The 23,344-nt window shown below is 36.1% G+C and overlaps 1 protein-coding gene across 6 annotated transcripts in view; it reads left to right on the forward strand.

The window, feature by feature from the left end:
• Positions 1 to 23,344, forward strand: part of ROBO1 (roundabout guidance receptor 1) — a 688,445-nt gene that overhangs the window by 157,965 nt on the left and 507,136 nt on the right. Inside the window, exon 1 of one of the 6 annotated variants that reach the window (XM_015880172.2) lies at positions 21,629 to 21,767. The exons of the other annotated variants lie outside the window; for them this stretch is intronic. Coding sequence (XP_015735658.1) covers positions 21,656 to 21,767 — 112 coding nt within the window. The 5' untranslated portion in view covers positions 21,629 to 21,655. Of the gene's footprint in view, positions 1 to 21,628; positions 21,768 to 23,344 lie in introns of those variants that run through there. 6 annotated transcript variants of the gene reach the window in all.

Raw genomic sequence — 23,344 nt, forward strand, 5'->3', positions numbered from 1 at the left:
TTTTTAATTTCTGTCTCTTTTTCAGGTAGGTAAGACTGAGAATGGTATAGTATGTCACAGATGATATCTCTCCTGCAATATACCATATTGTTTTCTATTGAATATAGGGCAGACTAACCAAAACAGAGCAAGTACTATGACTAATGTAGGTCACTTTAGGAATTCATTTGGAGAAGTTACTAGATACCCTTTTATTCTATGAAATGTAGTATCAAGTGAGATTGCTCAAAGTTTAAAAACAAAACCCCTTATCTTTTCACATGAATAAAGATTTGTAAGGAGATCTTACCTTCTCCTGGAAGGTACGCTATTGTATATTTCTTTTTCCCACTGGAACTAAAGATAGAAGATTAGATATGTAACTGGAAGACGCTTCCTAAGAAATACCTTTCACTGACCTTGAGAAGTGTTTGGAACTAATCTTTAAGATTTTATGCAGCCTGTTTGGTAGTCCCTAGAGTATCTTTTTTCTTTTAGTGTTTGTATGTAGTGATTACAATACAGTAAACTGTCAATCATTACTAGTTCATGGCTGTCTTACTGTGAGTGTGAAGGATTGTGGAGATATCATGGAGCAAGGGAAGAAAATTTAGAAGGCAAAGCCATCCCTCCATGGCTTTGCCTTCTAATTAAAACCTGCATGGGTTTTAAAAGTTACTTAACCTTTTTAAACAGTAGCTGTCGCAAGCAGACTCAGCTATGCTCATTCTCCGTTGTTCTGGATGAGGAAATATCTGCAGTGTTTCAACCTCTTGTACTTCTGTTTCTTGTTTCTGAAATTCTCATCAGCTGCCAAGCTCATGGTAATATTAGAATTTTAAAGATTTTTTTCTGTTTCATTAGAAAAAGATATTTCAACTGTCTCATAGAGAGTAACTTTGATGAGAAAATCTTAAAATCTTCAAGAGAATGCATTTTAAAATAATAATCAGGGAAGCTGTTAAAAGATTAGAACAAATTATCTGTAATTTAAAATCTGGGGTTTTGGGAAGCATTGTTACTTAGTATGATACTTCATGGACTAATTATGATGAGATTTGCGCTTCTTGCTAATGACACTTATTGCATTTTTTTTTCCCATAAGAAATGTAGAAAGTGCTAAGCTTCTGTGTACTCTAAAATAATTTTGGAAAACCAAAGCTTCCTGAGAAGAAAAATCACATTCTGTTATTCCACAAAAATGAAAATAAGGTGAAGAAATGTTAATTGCACTGCTCTGACTCCAGGCCATCTATCATTATGTTGACAGTGGTGAAACAATGATAGAGCAGAGCAATAATGTTATAAATTGAATAGTTGTTTTTTTTTTCCTGTAGGTGCACTTGCAAAAACAAATCATTGGGATTCCCAAGTTTTGACAATGTAGGAAGCTGTGATTGGGGGAAAGAAAAAAAAAAAAAAAAAAAAGGTGGGAAAGGGCTTTCAGTGTGTAAGTCTAGTTCATTGACATGAAATACGGAACAAATTGTATTTAATAACCTCTTTTTAAAATTCTTTCTAATTAGTGAGATGCTTTGGCAGGTGTGCCTTCCTTTTCAACTTTGAAATTTTACTTTTATTTTATTTTGACAAATCAGACTCATAATGGATACAAAAGAAAAGTCAAAGCATCTAGGTCATCTAATCTACAATTAACTACATTGATTTCCTCAGTGAATAAAAAGATTGATGTAAAACATTATGTACTACTTGATTTATCTGAAGTACTTTTAAAACCAAGAATAGAATGTCAGGGCATGTTTTTTTCTGTTGAAGGTACACCTCTGTAAGGCACAGTGCTTCCCTCTTTGAAATAAAAGCTTTTCCCATTCATGTGTTAATGCAGAAGGTGAGAAATTAAACCTAACTCAGCGATGTGCCCTGAGCCTCTCACTAGAAGCTTTCAAGGCCAGGCTGGATGGAGCTTTCAGCAACCTGGTCTAGAGGGAGGTTTCCCAGCCAACAACAGTGAGACTGGAACTAGATGATCTTAAAGGTCCCTTCCAAACCAAACCAGTCTATGATTCTATGAATTTACTGTTGCAGTGGTAGAAGTAACAAAGAGAATGTTTATAACAAATGTTTGCATGACCATTGTAACTTGGAAGCCAAAAGTACAAAATAATTAATGGGGAAAAATAAAAGAAAAAAACAATTTAAAAACATAATATTAACATAATATTAATAAAAACTCTGCATTAATCTTTTTGAATGTCAGTTGCCTATTACCTCCTCACCTTGGGAATTAGCAATACAGGCACGATCTACAGCTATGAGGACATAGCTGCAGGAATCTGTCACGCGGAGGAAGGCATTTTGTGTGTTAAGCATAAGCTTACATCATGTAGAACTTTTTCTATTTAAAACTAGTGCATTGAATTCTTCCAGTGTGTCCTTTTGTACTTCAGAGATCTGCTAAGAGCCTTGTTGTAGCACACTCCCGGAATGAAAACCCATGTAATCCCAAAACACCAAAGGGGTTCACATGTACCGTGATTATGGAAACCTTCAAGGATGACACCTTGTCTAAAACTGGGTTTCTAGCAATCATACAGTTAGGTATCAAACACATGAATACCTGTGTAATATATTTTATATTGCTGAAAATTATTGTAGTTTTAGCCAGAGACAGTGATTAGTAAAGCTATCAAACCATAATACAACCCTGTTGTAAGCAGCAACAAAAACTCCTGTTGTTTTTGGCAAGATCAAGTAAATTCATATAGAGTGTCTCCGAAAATCCTACTTTTTAGATGCTTTAGCTACACTAGCCAAAATTTACCAGATCTGTTTAAACTCATTGTCATTAACACCTAGTGTTCTTAAGGCCATTTGCAAGAGAATTTGTGTTATGCACTGTGCTTTAATTTTGTGGTTGTATGTTATATAAGTTTGATGCTATACATTTTTTTTTTTTTTCTTTTTAATCATCCTACTTTCTTTTGGAGGAATAAAAAGTCTTTAGGCATTGTCTATTCTTTCTAAGAGTAGCACTACAGTGTTACAGAGTGGGCTTTGTCAGCACTCATGATGCCTTTGATGCTGTCATGCAGTGGTTATGGGATCCTCTAATAGTAGCTGCCGAGGCAGGCTGTAAATCTTGATGTTTCCAATTATATTCTTCATTTGCTGCAAACACTTTTGTCTCCTCTAGTGTTCACAGTCAAACTTCTTTTCTGTTTGTCCTAAAGTATTGATGTTCTCAATGTATATACTCCATTCCTCTGTTCTTCAGTCAATTTCCTGTGTTATCTAGCAAGCCCAGTAACAATCAGGGTCACCAAGAAGAAATGACTGGGATCTGTTGAAAGGTATTACTTAACACTAAGAAAATAAAAAATGAACAAACAAACATGGAACTCATACCATAAAGTTACAAGGAAACACTAGCTGTGTTCCTGTAGGAAACACTAGTTGGAGGCAGATACTTGGATTATGAACTAAAAATAAAATAAAATAACTTAAAAAACACACTGCAGATTTCTAAGTGCCTATGGTTGGAACTAGATGGTCTTTAAGGTTCCTTCCAACCCAAGCCAGTCTATGATTCTGTTATTTTATTTCTAAATTACAAGTATGTGGATACCAATAAGTAACTATTTTTTCCCTCAGAATGCTGAATTCTTACATTTCTAGAGCTCCTCTAGATATTTTTAACCTCCCAGAGATTGTTTCAAAAACTGTAAATGTAAAGTACGCTTCTGAAAACACGTGTTTCTTGGAAGACTTCTTCCAAAAGAGTTTGTTGAGCACTCCAGAATTTTTTTCAGTTTACTTTCCAGTATTTACATATTCACCCAAAGTAAAAGAACCAACACCAAGTAAAAATAATAAGCATATGAAGAGACACCAGGAATCTTGACATTGAGCTACAAAAAAACCAACAATAATTTAAAAAGCCAAAATCTGATATTCACATGCACACATACACAGACATAGTGAAGAAGAGAGGGGCAAGAGATATTAAGTGAAAGTTCATGTCTACCAATCTCTCAAACAATCTCACTACTACTAATAAATAAATAAATAAATAAATCTAACTGCAGGTCAAGTAATTATTCACTGCTGCTTGCTTGTTCTTTTTTTTTTTCTTTTTTTTTTTTCCTTTCACTTGGCATTGCTTGAATAGGGATTATGGACTCCGACCACAAATTTCAACACACATTTCAATTTTTCCTCCACCCCTGCGTGACACATTTTTTATCAGCACTGGAACATATTCCAGTGAGCTTCAAGTAGCCTGACAGCTAACAGACGGGTTGAATAAATAGACACTGTGTGTCTGGGGGTCTACATTTCCCCGACTCTGTCTTTTCTCCCCATTCCTGTCTCTCTTACTCTCCCTCTCCTCATTTCCTGGCCCTGTCAGCTGCTTTAGAATTCCATTTTTAATGTGCTGTGCAAAGTATATACAGGACTGTGTGCCTGGGCAGGCTCTCCTTAATCAAACTTTACACATTCTGTAGTGCATATCACAGTAAGAACAATAGTATTTTAATATTTATTACAAGGTATTTTACATACAAAGACCTGTAGGTATTGTGCTTCCAAATATTATATTCCTTTAATATCAAATTCACTGCAGCATATGTGATGATAGTAAACCAGACAGTTGTGCCTTGGCTTTGTTCAGGATTGTCCCTTTGATCACATTATGCTTTAAGGAGTCTATTTTACAGCAAATATGAGTTGTCCCCCTGACCTTAAAGAAGAATATCGTCTCTTTGCACTGCAGTAATGACTTCTTTTTCCCACATATCCAGAAGGATGAAGCTTAGGAGCAGTATTCTTAGTAGATTATACTGACAGGCAGTCAGTCTGGTGCATTTGTTATAGTTTTGCTTGCTTGCAAGCTGCCATTTTTTTTTATTTTTTTATTTTTCCCTCCTTGGCTGAGTATAAAATTGAGTTTAGATTTCACGCTTACAAAGCTTTGGATGTGGGTATTTCAGTTTTCAATTTGTTTCCCCGCTCATATCAGGACCTTTCACTAATTAATTAATTAATTATTTTTTTCTTTGCTGTGCCATGTAGCTGGATCACACTAACTCACTCATGTAGACTTGGGTTCTTAATTACCAGGAATTTCTACCCTGATAGAATGAATGGAAGAAGGAGGTAGAACATCCATGGCACAGAACTACATTTAATGTCCAGGTCTTTTTGTGCAGCATGACTAGATAGAGACTCAGAAACCAAACATAAGCTTTAATTTTCTTATGTAAGTTGTTTTCTTTGGCTCAAAACTTACATGGCAGCTTAAGAAGGAGTAAGTGTGAATATCTGGTTCTGATCCTTCTCAGGTTTGAGGTATTCAGCCCAGAAGAATAAGACTACCTTCTAAGGTGTTAAGAAAGATTCCTGATCCCCGACCTAAGTGTGTGTGAGCGTGGGAACAGTAGGACAACCTGAGTTCAGAGCTGAATTTGGCCAGTGGCAGTGGCTGGCTGAAGTTAACTAACCGAGGTGATCTACAAACAAAATGCATACTATCATGAGGCAGAGTAGTTGCTACGCTAAGCTGTGTAGCTGAAAGTGCAATGTGTTAAGCAGTTACTAAGCTGCATACAGAACTCTTTTATATTGAAACACTACTCTATACATTGTGACATCTATGTTCTGATTCATTTTCCTCTTAAGCATCAGGCAGAAGAGATGGATGAAGACCATGGCAAATAAACTGATAAGCTTCCTTGTGGTAACCCATCTTTACTCATAAATACATTTCCCGGACTTCTTGTCCATGTCTGAGTAATGACTCCAAAAAGACACTTCTGCTTTCCGTGGACAGATATTAACTAGTTCACCGAATCCCTGAGCTATATGTTGTAACGTAATTTCTGTAAAGCACAAAGGTTAATTTCAGCACTAGTTACATTTCATAATGAATTCTTAGAAAGTGCAATTTTGACATCTTTGACTTCTGTGATTTATCAATTCAAAGCCTCATTTGTCTTGACTGAATGGTATGTGATAATTTGAGAGAGATCATCTTATCAACTGTGCTTTTATCACTTTACTGTCTTCTTTATCATTTTATATTCTATGCTTTGTAAGTTATATTGAAAAACAATTTTCTTTTTTAAGACAATTGTATTTATAGGATATTTCCAAAATTTTTGTTTTTTGGGGGGGCATTGTCTATTAATTCATTAGATATTTTGTGCGGTCTGAGATTCATTCAGAACTGACTATAGCAATCCACTTGAGGCTTTTGTTCATAACCCAACAAGGCCTGTCTGTAGGCAGATGATTATGTTTATTCTGTTTTGTTTTTGGAGAAATTATCTTAATTATGTGCTCTAGAACAGACAGTGAAAAATGATGGTGAGGGGCATTTTTATCTATCTGCTAGCTTTCCTGTGGGAAAAAGTCTTCTTAGGTCTCACATCTTCATAGCATTATGTACAAAAGTTAAGTTTTATAAATGTATAATTTGTATTTTTATAGGTTTATCAATTTTATAAATTTATTAATACAATTCTTAATGCAGGAGAACTTAAACTTCAAAGGTAGTCTTTGGTATAGGAATAGGAATGCATTTTGGTAATATATTATTCACTGTAAAACCCACTAAATTAGAATTAGTATTCGCTTTAGGAACAATGAGCACTATAATATATTCTCCTGTATTAAATTAGTTTGAGTGTCAATAATAAGAACCATGGGTGAGAATTCTGCTGGGGGAAAAAAAATAAGCTTCTCCACACACGTTTTAAGTTCTTGGGATTCTTTATTGTATATTTCTAAATTGGGCAGTGATTACATTCTCATCCTTACACATCCTTTACAAAAGCAAAAGCAATTCTTTTCCTTGAAGGAAATAATTTTGTATTTTAGGATTTATTTATTTATTTATTTATTTATTATATATATTAGCACTTAAACAGGACTTAGAATTTTTGTTGCATGGTTATTTTCTAGAATTTAATATTTCTAAGCAGAGCTGTTCTTTGCTTCTTTCCTTAGTCATCTGATTAAATGGTGTTTTTGAGACAGGTAGCTCTTTTCCTCATGGCTTTTTACTAAAATTTTGTGTAAACCAGTAGAAAAATTTTCATCTAATCACCTCTAATGGTGTAGTATTCCATAAGGCTATTTTTGTATCTGTTAGCTACACTATTAGTTGATATTCTTAACAGCTTTTCATCAAAATATGTCTAATGTTTTTTAAACATGAGAAGAAGAGTTGAATATAAAAGATTTAATTCAGCAAAAAAATACCTTGAATCTGGTTCTATGGTGTTGCAAGCTTAATATATTTTAGTTTACATAGCTTGTTTTGAAAATTGGGTTTTATTATGAGTTTATAAATGCAATTTCCTTAATTTAGAGAGAGTGAGGGAAAAAAAAACACAACAAGAAACAAACTTTAATAGTATTAATTTCTAGCAGGTTTAGTAGTTTCTGACATTGCATGAGGTAGGAAAATCTTAAAATATGGCATGTGAGCATTTTGTGATGTTTAAATCCTACTACCTCATCTAAAAATTTCACTAGAGTTTTATTATGTGCCTGAGAGCCATGAGATATCTTCACATCTTTTGTGCAGATCTCTGACATCTGGTTTTATTTTTGTGTTTATGGGGCTAGGAGCAGCCGTCATAGCTAACTGAAGACTTGTTGCTCTGTTCTCATTCTTTGGAAAAAAGTGGATGACCCAAAGTCCCCTGTGAGTCTGGAGCTAAACTGAATAGAATTAATTCAAAACAATATTATTGAGCATATATGATAGTGTAATAAAATTAAAGCTAAAGAGACTTGTTGTAGGGTTTACACTGGAATTAACCTTAGCCACGATAACACACCTTGTCTTAAATACACTGAGCCTAAGGACCTAGTATTTTTATACTGATTAAAAAATATAAATAATAATAAAAAAAGAAACAGTAAAACTTTGCAAATGTTATAAATTACCATTTAATAACCATTATACCAAGTTACCATTTATAATAACTTATAAGTTATTATATTACTATATTATTTACTATTGTTAGTAAATTTATAGTAATAGTATAGTAGTGTGTGTGTGTATATATATTCATATATACTATTGTAATACTATAGTATTGTAGTAAATAACATTGTCTTGCTCCTGTCTACTTAGTGACAGACATATATAAATGTATATATGCACATATATACGCAAGTATAGAACCAGGCTTATTTGTTTATGTCTGTGAAAAATCCACTATATTAAGGTTTTGAATAAATAATATATCTCATTAAAGTTTCTTAGTAAACAAAGCTGTATGCATTACATACATTATTGTAAAATACTTCCGTTTTATATTCTTTAATTATAGACTATTATAGCCACATCGACTATTTCAGAATAACGTTTTGATGTACTATGTCTAATAGATTTTTATTTAAAAGAATTTCTATAAAAAGAATGCTAAACTTTAAGTTTTACTTTATGGATTTCAGGGAAACTAAATGCACAATAACAAATTTATTGAGCAGTGGAGACTTCAGTTATTTCACTCCTAAAAAGAAAAGAAAAGAAATTCTCTAGTGATTTTAGTTTTTATGGTTTTTTTGTTTTGTTTTGTTTTTTTCAAATTAAAAAAAGGTTTTCTGACATCAGTAGCAAGCACAGTGCAAAGGTCACCTCTCCTCTCCTCTCCTTTTTTTATTTTTCATTTTTTCCCAAAAAACTTTTTGAGTAGTTTATCAGCTTCACAGCTCCCAGCAAAGTACCTGACAAGAATCTGAACAAAAAAAACTCACACCCCCACCACACCCAAACTTTTGTTTCCTATTTTTTTTCCTTCTCTTTTTGATTTTTAGTATTAGTTTTAACACCACAATTCTTCTTCAGTTTTCATTTATCATTCTTAATATTTTACTTTTGAAATTCTGCCTTATGATTACCTTCATTACTATTCCCTTCTCTGTCTTTGAAGTACTAGCATCTTATGCATTTGTTTTCATGAGGAGTTGGAGAAATCCTTTAAGATCAGCAGCAGAAATTTTGCATACAGAACTATTTTGAGACGGAAACTGGGAGGGTGGTTTTGAAGGAACCATCTGCTGGAACAGAAACATGGAACAAAAGATTAAGTACTCAATACTATTCATATGCATTTTTAGAAAATTTAAAAAAAAAAAACAAACAAAAAAACACACACACCAAAAAAAACATTACCTGTCCCTTTAAAGAATGGTGAAAATTTTATATCTTTTGAAATTACTGGAAAAGATTGACTATTACTACGTGCATATGTTACTGTTTGAGAAATCATATCCATTCCTATACATAATTTAGACTTTATGCTTGCAATAAAATGAGCTGTGGATTGCCTGTAAGAAGGAAATAAGGCATACAGTTGTAAAATTATTTTGCAGAAATTCACAAGTTAATTCAAGACCCAATAATTATTCATGAACTTATGGTGGTTAACATTCAAAAGCATTTATGTTTCTGTTCTGTAACAGATTTTATCCAGAGACACCTTACAGCCCAACCAAACCAACCCCTGCCATGGGCAGGGCTGTCCCCCACCAGCTCAGGCTGCCCAGGGCCCCATTCACCCTAGCCTTGAGCGCCTCCAGGGATGGGGCACCACAGCTTCTATGGGCAAATCTGCAAAGGATTTAGAGAATATACCTTAAACCTTTCACATCTCAACATTTTGCTGTGAAAAAATATTTCATTGTAAATACAAATAATGATCTTCATAGTATCTGCAGTCACTTCTTGCAGCCTGCATTTCAGCTGGCTACCTATTTGGTTCCAAATGCTTGTAGATTTGATTATTTAAATCCAATACCAATGAAAATGAGTTTTAATGTCCATATTAAAATTGTTTAAAATCCATCTGGCTATATTGATGTTAATCATTACTATCATTTGCTTCAAGTGTTTAATATACTAACACGTATATTTCCTTAAACATAAAAATGTTGTTAAAACAAACAAACAAACAAACAAACAAAGTGTTTAAAAGCTATTGCTCTGCCCACTTTCTTTGGAATTAATTTTAAACAGTCAATACAATAATTCTTAGCTGGAGATTTTATAGACTGTTTCATTACTTTGTTAAGCGCTGAGTAGGATGTCTTTTGGCTGAAGCTCCTGTAGATTTGGGGAATATTTTTTTTCTGTCTTTTTTACTTGTCAGGTGAAGTATCATTTTCTAAACTATGACATGGCAAGTTACAATTCCTCATTTCTGGTGTACATGGCATTATGTAACAAAGACAGTAAGCCCAGTAATGTATGAAGCAGTTGCCATGTTACATCTCAGAATCATAAATTCAAGATGTATCAAATTCTAAACAAACTGAGCAGGAATGTGAATTACAAATATAAATTTACTCTAGGGACTTCTATGTATACACTGCATAATTTTGCTGTATGCCTACACTTCAGAGTCAGAAAATGGACCTCACAGAGTGAAACTGCCAACATATGTTGTAAGCAAAGAATTATGTCATGTAGTGCTAAGGCTAATAGCTTAAATTATGGATAAATGGTAATGGATCCACAGGTGGCCTTACAATGCACATTACGAATTGTAGCAGCTAGTTAAAGGAGAAGCTGTTACCTTACAAAACAAGATGTTAAGTGTTCTTTTAATTTTAGTCTCCACCTATTCCCTTAAAATAAACAAATAGTAAATATGTATTTTTGTAATTTGTAATAAATACTATGCACATACATATATGTGTGAGGAGACATAGCCATGAAAAAGACTTAAAGTACTCCAAAGAGAGAATTGTGTTGCATTGATCTTATTAAAAGAAAATTGTTAAGGAATTTCTAGAAAGTTAGACTGAAGGGAAGATATGTATCAATTCAATTGATGAAAAATCTGAAAAAAGATTGTGTAAATATTGAGCCCGATAAACATTATGTTTAATGAATGAATTTTAAATAAACTGAATTGGAACAACAGAAGTTGTGAAGGGGATGAAGAGGTGAAGGAGAAAATGAGGAAGAAGATGAAACAAGAGGAAGGAGTGTAAGCATGGACTAGCAAAGGGAAGAGCCCAGTGACATTTTGGCAGGGTGCTCTCCCCACCTTCTTTGTTTCCAGATGTCATGGGGCATATGTGGGATCAAAACCTGCCGTGAGGTTTGTGAACCAAATGCTTTAGATTTCTGTAGACTTCTTGCAGAGTTGCCTGTTTTATTTATTTATTTTAATTGAATTAATTCATAAAAGCTGTCTGCAAAGCAGAGCTAATGGTAGATCTTGGAAGGTGACGTGCACTGCATGGGTACACATCAGTCCCCGGGGGTGACAGTCACCCTTTGCACTTACCTTCTCCATAGCACTACTGGTCTTTATTTTAGCTAACATAAAGTCTTCAGTTTGACAAAACTGTGGTACTTCCTTTGCATGTACAGGCTTTGTTTTCAGACAACTGTGTCCTTATGAACTCTGCAGTCCTGCAAATAAGACTGCAGAACCAGTGAGCTCAGAGGATAATTTTTACTCCTTCTTTCTAAAACCTTGCCTTCTAAACTATACTGGATTTTAGTAACATACTTCTGATGCTTAAAAATTTATTATTTATTCCGGTGAGTCTGTGACTGCTGTTTTAAGATCTGACATGAATACAAAGAGGAGAGTTTTTGAATTACTTTCTTTTCTTGCCTCATAAATTTGAAACTATTGTCTTTACTGGCCTACTGAAAAAGTCATGCTAAAGCTTTCATCTTTAAAATAGCTCTGAGTGCACCTAGAATAGCTGTCAACAGAGCAGAAATCTGTGAAATGTAGCAGAGAACAAAACCACATGTAAGTGAGAAGCAAATGTGTTAACTTAGCTAACATGGGAAACCAGATTAGACTAGTCTTAATAATAAGAGGAAAAACAGGTTTTCTATGGGATGCAATGAGTTCAGACACTGAAACCGTTTTACAGCATTCAGGGTACATTCATTTTCATCTAAAGGGATTCATACTGATAACTCCAAAAGATGACAGTCATCCTTCTCATCTTATGATGGAAATCACTCTCTCATTTTCTCTTATTACTGTGACTTTCCATTTTATTTTTCTGTTAGACACACCGTATCCATCTTCTCTGGAAGAAAAAAAAAAGGGGGGGGGGGAAGGCTGCCAATAAGTTTTGTTACTACAGAGTTTTGTCTCTTAAAGCTTCATATTTTTCATGGCATGATTTTTCTATATTTCATCTTCCAGAAGGAGAATTTGATTATTAGATCCATACTGTTTTTGTTAAAACCACATCTTTCACTTAAATGTATCATTTTTTATTGCCACAATGACAGATAAAAAAGATAACATGAACCCAAATCCAAAGGAAGCCTAGTGCTGACATACAAGACATTTCTTCAAGTGGATGACAAAAACCTCTGTGCATCTCTTGAACCAGAGCTTATATTGGAAGCAGTTACCAATTAATATTCATTTTATTATTGAAATTATTAATTACAAGTCACTCATATACTTAGGAATGTTGATTATCCTATGTGTTAGTTGCTATGATATCATTCTATGACATAACACTCATACTGGTGATTATCTAGATTAAAATTTTTGTACTCATTAAAAAAAAACAAAAAAAAACCCAACATTTTTTTTTGTTGATTTCTATTAACACATCTGTGTATAGTAATACTCTATGAAACATGAAATGCTGCATGCTCCCCTGAACCAACTGTGAAAGGATTTTACTGTATGATACATAAATAAAAGCCAAGGCATTAGTCTGGCCATAATGTATTGAAGAAAGCTTTATATGCATACCTACAGAAGAAAGCAAAAAAAAAAAAAAAAAAAAAAAAAAGAATATTTGTGTTATATTTCACTTGATTGTAGAGTTAATATGAGATTTGATTTGGTAGCTTTAGCTCCATGCTCTTTAAGACATATCAGCTAGTGATGAGACATTTTTATTTCCGTACAGCTATTAGGGATATGGAATTTTTAATTCCAGCAGCTCAAGGCTTAGAATTTAAGGTAAATGTTTTCATTTAGCTTATTGATTCTGTTCCAATTTACAGGATTACCCCATAGCTCTAATTCACCCAAAGAACCTCACTAGGGAGATTTTCAAAGAAGTCATACCACTAACTTTCATTGACTGCTGAAAATGATATTACTACCTTCTCTCCGGATGTATGGCAACCCAGCTCCCATTGTTCTCTTAATAGGAATGAGCATCCATCTTTATCAAGTAGGCTTTGAAAATGATGATCAAAGCAGAGAAGTCCAGATGCTCGCAGTTTAACATAGCTCTTCTATGGTCAGTGAATTATTTGTGCCATTTGGGACACAAGCCATGTCATTACTAAAATGATTATGAGTTACTTAGTCTCTAAAATAACTAAATTCAGCATTAAAGAATTAAGTTTTCCCATCTAAAGAGGAAAATGTTAAAATTTTTTTTTTTCTTTAATTATTTTTTAATCCATTCATTTGCACCAATGTCATTGCCTGCTGAAGGCATCTATTCTCTCGGATTTCTTTTTATGTCAGTTATGTGGCACTGACCTTCATTCATGTTATGATCAGTAGGAAGGTGCTGTGAACAAAATGCCTTCACACACTTGAGTAAAGATAGTGTAATGCTCTCAGTTTAGGTTGGAATAATGTTGGCAAATGCAGAAAAAAAAAAAAAAATTGCACCTAAGCTTTTGTACCTAATTTTATGCATTTAGTCTTATTTTCTCTTGGCCCATCTGCCAAAATGCTAAAATTCCCTGCACTTCTGGTGCCACTCAACCCAGGAAAAAAAAAAAAAATAAATTGTATTTTGTGTTCTGCCATCATCCCCAGCTTAATCTGAATGTGTAGAAAACAACTGATTTTCTTAAGAAAGCAGAATTAATATGAATATCTTCATCTTCTGGGGGAAAAAAAAATAAATAAATAAAAAGTCATATTTTTAATATGTTTGGTAGACTAGCTCAAGTTTCTAGCTTTTTTAGCTGAAATGTACAGCAAGGTCATCAGACAAGGTATGATGTGCTTTTTATTTTTATCTCCTGAGATTTATTTAGAAGGCTGCTGAGATTGCACCACTCTCAGGTTGATCTCTCATTATCTGTTATTCACTGATGTTGGCAGAGTCCTCAGCCCAACCTTTCTTTGCACCCCATATGGGGTCTCAGCACTGAATATGGGCTGGTTAAATGGGGATTAAGAAAGGAGGATAGGAACAGTAGGTGGGGGCCTTAGTGGAGAGTTAGTAAAAAGGAGAGTTAGGATGCCGAGACAGAGAGTGAGGAAGCTGAGTTAGGTGGAAAGGAAAGCAAGATTTCAGTAAAAATTAGGAAAAAGGGAAGAAGAAATTTAAATTACAAGTAATAAAGAAGAAAAAAGAGACAAGCTTTGTCTCTCATTTTGCAATCATAAAATCTTCAGATCTTCTGTGAAAACTTTCTTGAAACCCACTGGTGTTATATTTTAAGTGTGTGAGAAAAAAGTAAATATAGAAATGCAAATAAGGCCTGGCAGATTAGGCTAAGAATCATTTTTGGATAAACAGGACAAGCACAGTTTATTTTCAGAGCCAAGTAGGATGGCATATTTTTACATTAAACAGTATTCATTTAGTCTTGCAGCAGTTATTTTTGTCTAAACATATCCCTAGAATTCTTCACCACTCAGTAAACACCCCTACATTTGGCTGAATTAATAGGGATAAGGATAAGGATTACCAGTTTGTTAGAACACATAATGATAAATTGCTTGCATAAATTAAATGTGTTTAGGACATTTTTAATCCATAAGTTTGATGTTAAAAGCATGAACATTATATTACAAAATTTTGCTATCAATACAGAACAGGAACTCTGCCTGCACAAGTTTCATGCAGCTTCTCATTTGTGACAACATAAAACGGTGGCTATGCTGAAACATCAATTCATGCATAGCTGTGTAGGTCTGTAAGTTGTATGGTCTCACATAAGTATCATAAGTAATCATTACAAGAATATGTGCAATGACTTCTGTTTTGGAGTCAAAATAACATGAGGCAAATTGCCTTTGAAAGACTGCAGTGTAATATCATAATTTTGAACTGAGGATTTAGTGCCAAAGCTAAAATAGGATTTTGAGATGTGGTGGTGTTGCAAGTTTTACTTTCTTTACTAAAGGTGTGTTAGGATTCAGAGTCTAATGGTAATTCATGCTTTTAAGGAAGAAGTTATTTTTATTGCATATTCCCTTATTTTTGTTGTTGTTGTTGTTGTTGTTGTTGCTGTAGAAGGAGAAGGTAAAGGAAGGAACTAGGTTTGATAGCCTGTGAGAGCATTTGCATCACTCTGATACCCAGGCCTGCTCAGCTTTCATGAGAGAGCACCACTCTTTTGGTCCTTAGCAACTTGGTAGTTCAGGTTGTTTTTTGTTGTTATTGTTGTTATTGATACTTTTTACCAACGTCTGCGGATGTATGAGCAGTCCAGGGATGGTGTGTTATAAAGCTGAAGTTATCCACCTTCAGTATAGATAGTGGCCCTTAAGAAAGATTTGCTGCTATAGACTTCATAAATAATGGCTCAGTTCTTTAGTTTCTTTAGGAAGGATGATGTGGTTTTTTTTCCCCTGAATGTAAGTTTAGATATCTCTCATAGGATCTAGTTTTGCATTCCTAGCCACAACAAAACCACTTATTTGTAACATGTTTACAAACCTGTTTTTCTTTCATTTATTTTCTGATGGATTTAAAGCATCTGTTGCAAAGGAAGAATAAATCATTTATAATGAGATTTGGGAAAAAAAAAAAAAAAAAAAGTCATTTGTCGTGCTTTTCTCATACTAGTTAGGCCAACAATGTAGAATTTCTTGTAAAATATATAGTAGTTGTTGACCTAGGCTTCCAGATATTTACTAATGCCCATTCAACTGTAGTCAGATGGAAAAATAAGTCAGGTGCTATTCTTTGATCTTTGTTTGTGTTTTGAAGTCTCTTTTGTATTTGATGGCCTCAGACCCATGCACTTCAGAAGAAAAAAAATCTGTGCTACCTTGAGGGCACAAGGATAAATGGTAAACTGATAAGGTGCAGAAATAAGAAAATTATATTTTATTCCCTCAAAAACCAAATCATATGCTTTAAAGTTTACATTAAGTGGAACTTAAGAATGTTAGTTTTATAAAATAAATGAATATCTATGCAAGGCTTGTTGGCTTAAGCCAAGTTTCTTTTACACACACGGTACTTCAATCAAGATGAAGTAATATGTTGCAGAACTCTTTTTTAATCGTGTTACTCTTGCTCTGCTTATGTTTGTGAAGTTATTAGCAGGAGCATATGTACGTGCATGCATGCATATGCAGTTCAAGATTTATACGAGCTGAACTGTTGGGGTTCAATAAGTAAAAACAAAATGGAAAGGATGTGTTACTAGGCTGGTGAATTTTGCATATTTATTAAATTTTATTGGGTTGGATCTTGATTTTAATGTACTGTTAAGGCAGGTTTTGGTTTGATTTGGTTTGATTTGGTTTGGTTCGGTTTTGCTGGATCATTAAGAAAGCTTTAAAGGAATGGGTAATTTGACAAGAAAAAAAAAAAAAAGTAAGGTGTGTTTTGCACTCTTCATGCATCTGTCTCTATCCTCCAGGTGTTTTGTTTGGGTTTCATGTTTAACAACCATGTATCACAACTGATCAAAAAACCATCTAGAGCTGATCTGGCAACTTTTCCATTTCCCCAAGCTTGTAGGAATAACATGTGTAGGTCTGCCTACCCCCTATACTCACGAATTATGCAAGTCTGTCATTCACTTCCCAGAATCACGCTGTTTTCAAGGCAAACCGCCTCTGTCAGAGATGATCTCCCCAAAGAAAAGAGCATCACATGGGCTGCAAAATAAAACCTGGGTAACTTTTAGCTTTACTGAATTCTGTAACTGTTGTCCTGTCATACCTTAAGTCTCTGCAATTGCCTCACGGAGGCTTTCTAGTAGTTACCAGGTTTCCCGTTTCTTTTAAAATTGGAGACTTTCAGAATTGCACCAAAGGCAACATAAGAAATCTGTGTGGCAGTAGTTTAAGTATGGCTTGCACAGCAGAAATAGAGACCTGCTTTGTATTGCAAACGTGATAAAGACACCTTAAAATCAAGGACTCTAACGGGGGCAGCTCATTGCCCTCTGCAACAAGAGGGAGAGAGCAACTACATAGCCTTACTTCTATACTGAAATCATCCTTGCATGGCTTTCAGGAGAACACAGCTCATGAGTCTGTGCTGTGCAGGCCAGGCTTTTCCTTGTCTGCCCTCTCAAGAGATAATATCACAGAATTATCAAGGTTGGAAAAGACCTAGAAGATCATCTAGTCCAACCATTACCAATACTTCCCAGCTAAATCATATTCCTCAACACAACATCCAAACGTTTCTTGAATGCTGCCATGGTCGGTGACTCCACCACCTCCCTGGGCAGTGCATTCCAATGCCTGACTACCCTTTCCAAGAAGTAATACTTCCTAATGTCCAGCCTGAATCTCCCCTGACGCAGCTTAAAACCATTCCCTCTAGTTCTATCACTGATTACAAGAGAGAAGAGGCCAACCCCTAGCTCACTACAACCTCCCTTCAGAAAGTTATAGAGAGCTATAAGGTCTCCCCTGAGCCTCCTCTTCTCCAGGCTGAATATGGTGTGTGACTTTCTGGAACAAGCCAGACTATCCATTTTCAGCACAGCCTCTCCTTAGGAGAAGTTGACAGAGAGCTCCCTGTGTGAGTAGGTGGCTTTAGCTGTGAGGAAAGTGGAGGGCATCTGTTTGCATAAGAGCTGACCTTGCTCCTTACGGACTTCCAGAGTGAGAGGCTGAAGCTTTCATCATGTCTCAAGGAGAAAAGTATCCCCCAGCAGAAGAGAGGGAAGTTGATTTAAAGCCTTTTGGGTCTGGGCCAAAGTGCTGCAAAGATCTCTGCCACCCTTTAGAAGATAAAGGTGATGTCTCTAATGGAGGGAGAGAGCTTTAGAGAAAGTTCTGCTCTTCATGGTTACAAAAGACGAGAGATATCTGATCCAAGGACGGAGCTGTGCAGTACATTGATAGTGACTTTTATCTAGCACATAGTAAAACAAAAATAGACAAGCTAGCACATAATGAAAGCTGAGGAGAAAAGAAATTGAGTGTCTGAAGATTTTGGAGAATGACATATATCAAAGCTGGATGGAGCTACTGTATGTAAATTCATTTTGTAATTTTGGTCCTTAATCTGACCAAGCTGCAATGTATGAGTCAGACAAGTGCCTCATCTTGGCATAACCTCTTCAGGTTTTCTGCTGCTTCTATGCAAAAGATGTCCACATGACTGATTCCAAAAATAATTACGTTGCTTTTGAGTAAGCTTTCAAATTGCTAAGGAGCTCACATGAACAGGAATTATACTTCAGAAACTGAAACTAGTTACATGAGCTATAAAACACTGAATCACATAGAAACAGGCCACCTTTTATTGGGTTTCACACCTCTGAATGCTTAATTAGTTCAGTTTTACTTGCTGTTCCAGGGGGGAAGGCAGCAGATTTGCATTACTCCTGTGGCAGTTACTGCCCACTAAATTTTGCTAACCTTAGAAATATGGTGCATAAGACACTCTGTTACAGAAGGTGATACAAAAGCCTTTTTGGTAATACATTTTCCCTTTCTTACTGCCCTTTCTGTGTGAATGAAGAAAAAGATGGTCACTTAGTTGATGCTACTTTGTACATCCTTTCACATCCATCAGGATAAGGGGACGTTTTCTGCAGGAACCCAGGCAGGATAAATGGATGCAACCTCTGCAAAAAATGTCAAGTTTTGTAACCTGAAAAGTACCCTTTCATTATTCTTGTAAGATAAAAAGCCATCTGGCCTACAGTTCTGAAACTTTCCTGTAACTCTGTGAAGAATTATGTACTAGACAAAACAAGTGTGAGGTGTGAGGGCTCAGCAGACATGTGTGGGAACACCAATTGGCCGTACCATTTCGCTTTTGCTCAGAGCAAGCCTCAACGAGCTTTGGACTTAGGATACTGGGGTTTCTTCTATGAGGCACGTCTAGATTTTGGCTTGCATCTGTTTTGCCTGGCTCATCCTGGAATCCCATGCTTTGCCTTTTCTTTTTCCTGGAGGAGATGAGAAGTGGATGTGTGTGTTGGGGGAAGCCTGAAAATCTCTACCTTCTCCCCCACCAGCAAGCAGTGCACTGCAAGCCACAGAATCACAGCTTTGTGCTTTTGATGCTCAAAACTGAAGCTATCATTTGAAAAGGCAGTTTGTTCTGCATTCATAGTAAACTGCATCTTTCAGCATTACTGTTGATGTACTTCTGAAGGACCATAATGTGTTAAATAAATGTTTTTCTCATTCTGTGTTTTGATGCAGTAAAGAATTTGGTGCATTCAGCTATCTTACATAAGCAGCAGTATGATGAGTCATCATCAGAAACTGAATATTCACATGCTTCCCTGACACATGTTATGTGCTAAAAAAAGGGAATCTGAAATTTCCTAGGACTTTATTTTAACACTGTATGTTCCCATAGGAGTTATTTTTGTTATGGGCAGAGGCCTGATGGCAAGCAAAGGGATGACCCTCTGTTGTTCTTCAGCCCATAAATGTGATTCCTGTAGAATGAAATGACTGCAAAAAATCAAGCTTTTGCATCAGGAAATACCTCTGGGACTGGGACTTGCTGACTCACTGACCAGACTCCGTGCTGGCTCCTCATGCCAAAACCACCACCTTCTGAACATCTGTACATGGGAGATAGATTAATGTGTTGAGTGTGCCAGGGCCAGGGCAAAAACTGTAATGTTTAGCATTACATACTTGTAATGTGTAACATGTGTGGGGTTTGACAGAGCCAGGTTCTTTATGCCCTGCGCTGTAAATGCTTCAATTCTTGTACTTAATATAAACTGCAGAGAGAGCATCTCTCTTCTCTTGATTTCTTCAATTAGTTAGAGTGATGAAACAGAGCCTTCCCATTCCAGTTCCCTGACCCACATTTGTATCCCCCTTTTTAAAGGACTTCTTTAATAGTAATGGAAGATACTCTGATACAGTACCTTTGCTATCTGATATTTCTAGGTGAATGATTTGCTCTTGATCTCTTTTGGAAAGCTATCATCACTAACATCTGAGCATCTAGAGATGAATGGCTTCAGGTGGCTGTGTTTTAACTGGTCACTGTGAAATATCTCAACAGCAATAATCATTTTGAGTTCAGATTTCATAAAGAGCATTGGTCGTGAACACCATGCATGAACAGATAGACATTATGACTAAAATAGCTTATTTTTTCACTTCTTTCTCTGTAATTGAAATCATATCTAGAAATTTATTCTGGTATTTTATTCAAAAACCTCCTTCATTCTACAGTTCATTTATAGTCATAGCATATACCTGACAGCTAACATGCCACGTGTGATGCATAAGGTCAGATTGTAGAATGCAAATTCTCTGCTGCTCTGCTCTGTTAAGAAAATGAGTTTTACCATTGTAAGTATTTCTGAGGCTGATGATCCTGGTGTTAAAGAACTAGATATTTTGTAAGTTCTTTTATTACGTATAAATGTAGACTTAATCTAGACTAAACTGCTCCATCACCACTAGTGAAAAGCATTCCAATCTTCTTATAGCAATTTTTGTCTCACAGGATCTAGCTTTTCCAGGCTTCCACAGGCCATGTGGGATGATTTCATAACTGTGGTCCATAGATTGTTACTATTATGTTTCTGCTCTGAAACTGTTTAGATCTCCTGGAAAAGCCTGTGATCCTGCTGCCCAGTCTGGCTGGGTGCTGTGTAAGATGGCCCTGCACAGCTGGCTCAGTGGGCAGCAGGGTGCTGTGTAAGATGGCCCTGCACAGCTGGCTCAGTGGGCAGCAGGGTGCTGGCACAGCTGGGTTGCAGGCACAGCTCTGTTTGTCAGCAGATGCAGGCAGGCGAGGACAGCATCAGTTCTCAGTGCTCCTTGTTGCATGCTTCTCTGTTAGCAAACTGCACCATTCCTTCAGGGGCTGCTGGCAGAAACCTGGTTAGCATTGTTTGTATTGCTTTCCCTGGAAATAGAGGATGTTTATGCTAAATAAGCGGCAGAGTAATTGAACATCATAAAAATATGTTTCTTTTTTTAAGCCTTTCTCCTCCTTTTTCCTCCCCGCCCCCTCCACCCACCACCCTTTTGCTGTGAGTAGGAGAGGCAGCTCCACAAACTGTCCTTTTGCACCGTTGACAAATGTAATGAATTTTGAGCTTCGACATTAAACACTCCGTGTCACCTGCTTGGCGAAACTGCAGTGAAGTATGCAAGTCAAGGAGAAAAAAAGCCAAACCACCACCTCTGCTTTCAGCCTGTTTGTGCCCGGAGTTGCAGTGCTGTGGGGAGCACTGATAAACACTGGGAAGAGCTGAGAGGTGGCAGAGGCAGGTTAGGAATCAGTGGCTCCTGTCAGACCATGGAGATCCTTCCCTACGTCTCCTGCAGCATCTGAGTGCCAGATTCACCTGCTCAGAGGAAGCCTTTACAACTGTTCTGTTTTCACATGCCCTGGATAAAAGGAAGAAATGATGCAATGGAAATATAATTTTTAGTAAGCATTTCTAATAGAAATGATATTTTACATCTCCCTCTGCCTCTGCTGAGTAAGTGCTATTTAGCTCCAATTATTCATTCCTAAGGAAAGTCTCCTAATTCATCTTTATCAGTACTCCCAGGTAGAGGTTATTCATTTTTCTTTACCTGGCATGGCTGTGCTGTCACTGCTGCTGCTGCTGCTGTGGCTGGTAGGAGTCACTGCTGCTGTGGACATCTCGCCTAGAATGAGAGCGGGGTCAAGGTGGAGAGGTGAAAAGAACCGTGAGTAACCTGGGCTTTTCCTGCTCTTCTTCTCTGCTCTGTACTCAAAGAAATGTGTTAGGCCTCATTTAGCCTTGTAAGTCCTCCTCTCCAGGAGATTGTTCTTTAATAATAACCTGAAGGACATTTAATTATTGATAGTTAAATATGCATGCAGAAATCTGAGGCCACACCTTCTGTACTCTCCACACATCTGCTGCGCAGTGCTGTGTTTCCTGCAAGCTTCCCAAACAGCCTGTGCTTGTTAACTCCTGTATTTCCAGGGAGCTGCAGGTCTTCCAGGATATCATCAGCTGTGCCTTTTCTATTTTCAGCCTTACCATGTTGCGCGTTATTTTAAATGTTGGCATTGATAGAGGAGCAAATTTTAAAGGTGTACTGATTATGTGAAGGAAGCTTGTAACCACGGTGATTATGCTCAGTAAATTTATTGGTATAAGCAGCAAAACTGCAGCTTAAATCAACACATTTAGAAGATGGGATTTAACACAGCAACATTTGTCAATGTTGCACTTACAAAGGAAGAAAGAAATATGACTATTAGAAAAGGGAAGCAGATGAGTCATGACAGCATTTGGGAGTGAGGCATACAGGACTTTGTGTTGCATACACAATTGTTTGACTGAATATCTGGATGATTTTTTTATTTTTTTTTTCATTTAAAGGCAACTCATACTTGCTGGGATTATTCTTTATTTCTGTCCAGCTATATAAATAAGCGTGCTTATTGTAGGCAACATACTGTTACCACTACACATGCGGGGTTTTTTTGCTGCACTTCTTTTAGAAGTACCTAGACTATTAAAAGAGGAAGAAGTGTTGAAAGTGGAATTAAAGATTTCATTTTAATTCAGCTGAATGTGATGTGACTGACTTGAAAATGTATGCAATGAAAGTCATTAACAGAACCTGGGGGAGTGCTGTTGGTATCCTTTGGATGCATATCATCTTGACTGCCCTGTTACCTGAAAACTGATTCACAGCTTGAGTAACACTTGTATTTCCTAAAACATGGATATACGTAACAGTAAATCTGCCCCCAAATCATCATCCTTAAAGGAAGACGTACTGGACAGAGTGGAACAGAGAACAGAATCATCCATTAATGAATAATTTACATACAAAAACACTCACTGTCCAAACTAACAGACTGTTAATATGTGCATTGATATGTTAATATGTGTGATATGTGCATTAAATGCTGCATATAACATCCTGCAGTTTGTGAATATTTAAGCACAGTTGCTAATTATGCCTAGAAGAGCTCTTTAATTTAATGGATACTCAAATTTGAAACTGAAATTTTACCGGAGCATGTTTCTTAGTGAAAAGGCCATCTAAAATACATCTGCATATCTGTTCATTTACTACCTGTTAGAAAAAAAGACAGCACCCAGAGTAAACAGACTGTATCTCCAGTTTTGACATACTGTTTTTCAGCTGCTTGAAAGTTCATGATGCTGAACTTAGAATGAAAAAAAGTGAAATAGATGTGGTGTAAGTACTGACCTCTCACAAAAGCATTACTGAACAAAAGTTAGTAACTTTGGGATGGCCTTTAGCCACGATGAGTAAAT

Source organism: Coturnix japonica, chromosome 1 (assembly GCF_001577835.2).
Source record: "Coturnix japonica isolate 7356 chromosome 1, Coturnix japonica 2.1, whole genome shotgun sequence".
Taxonomy (NCBI): Eukaryota; Metazoa; Chordata; class Aves; order Galliformes; family Phasianidae; genus Coturnix; species Coturnix japonica.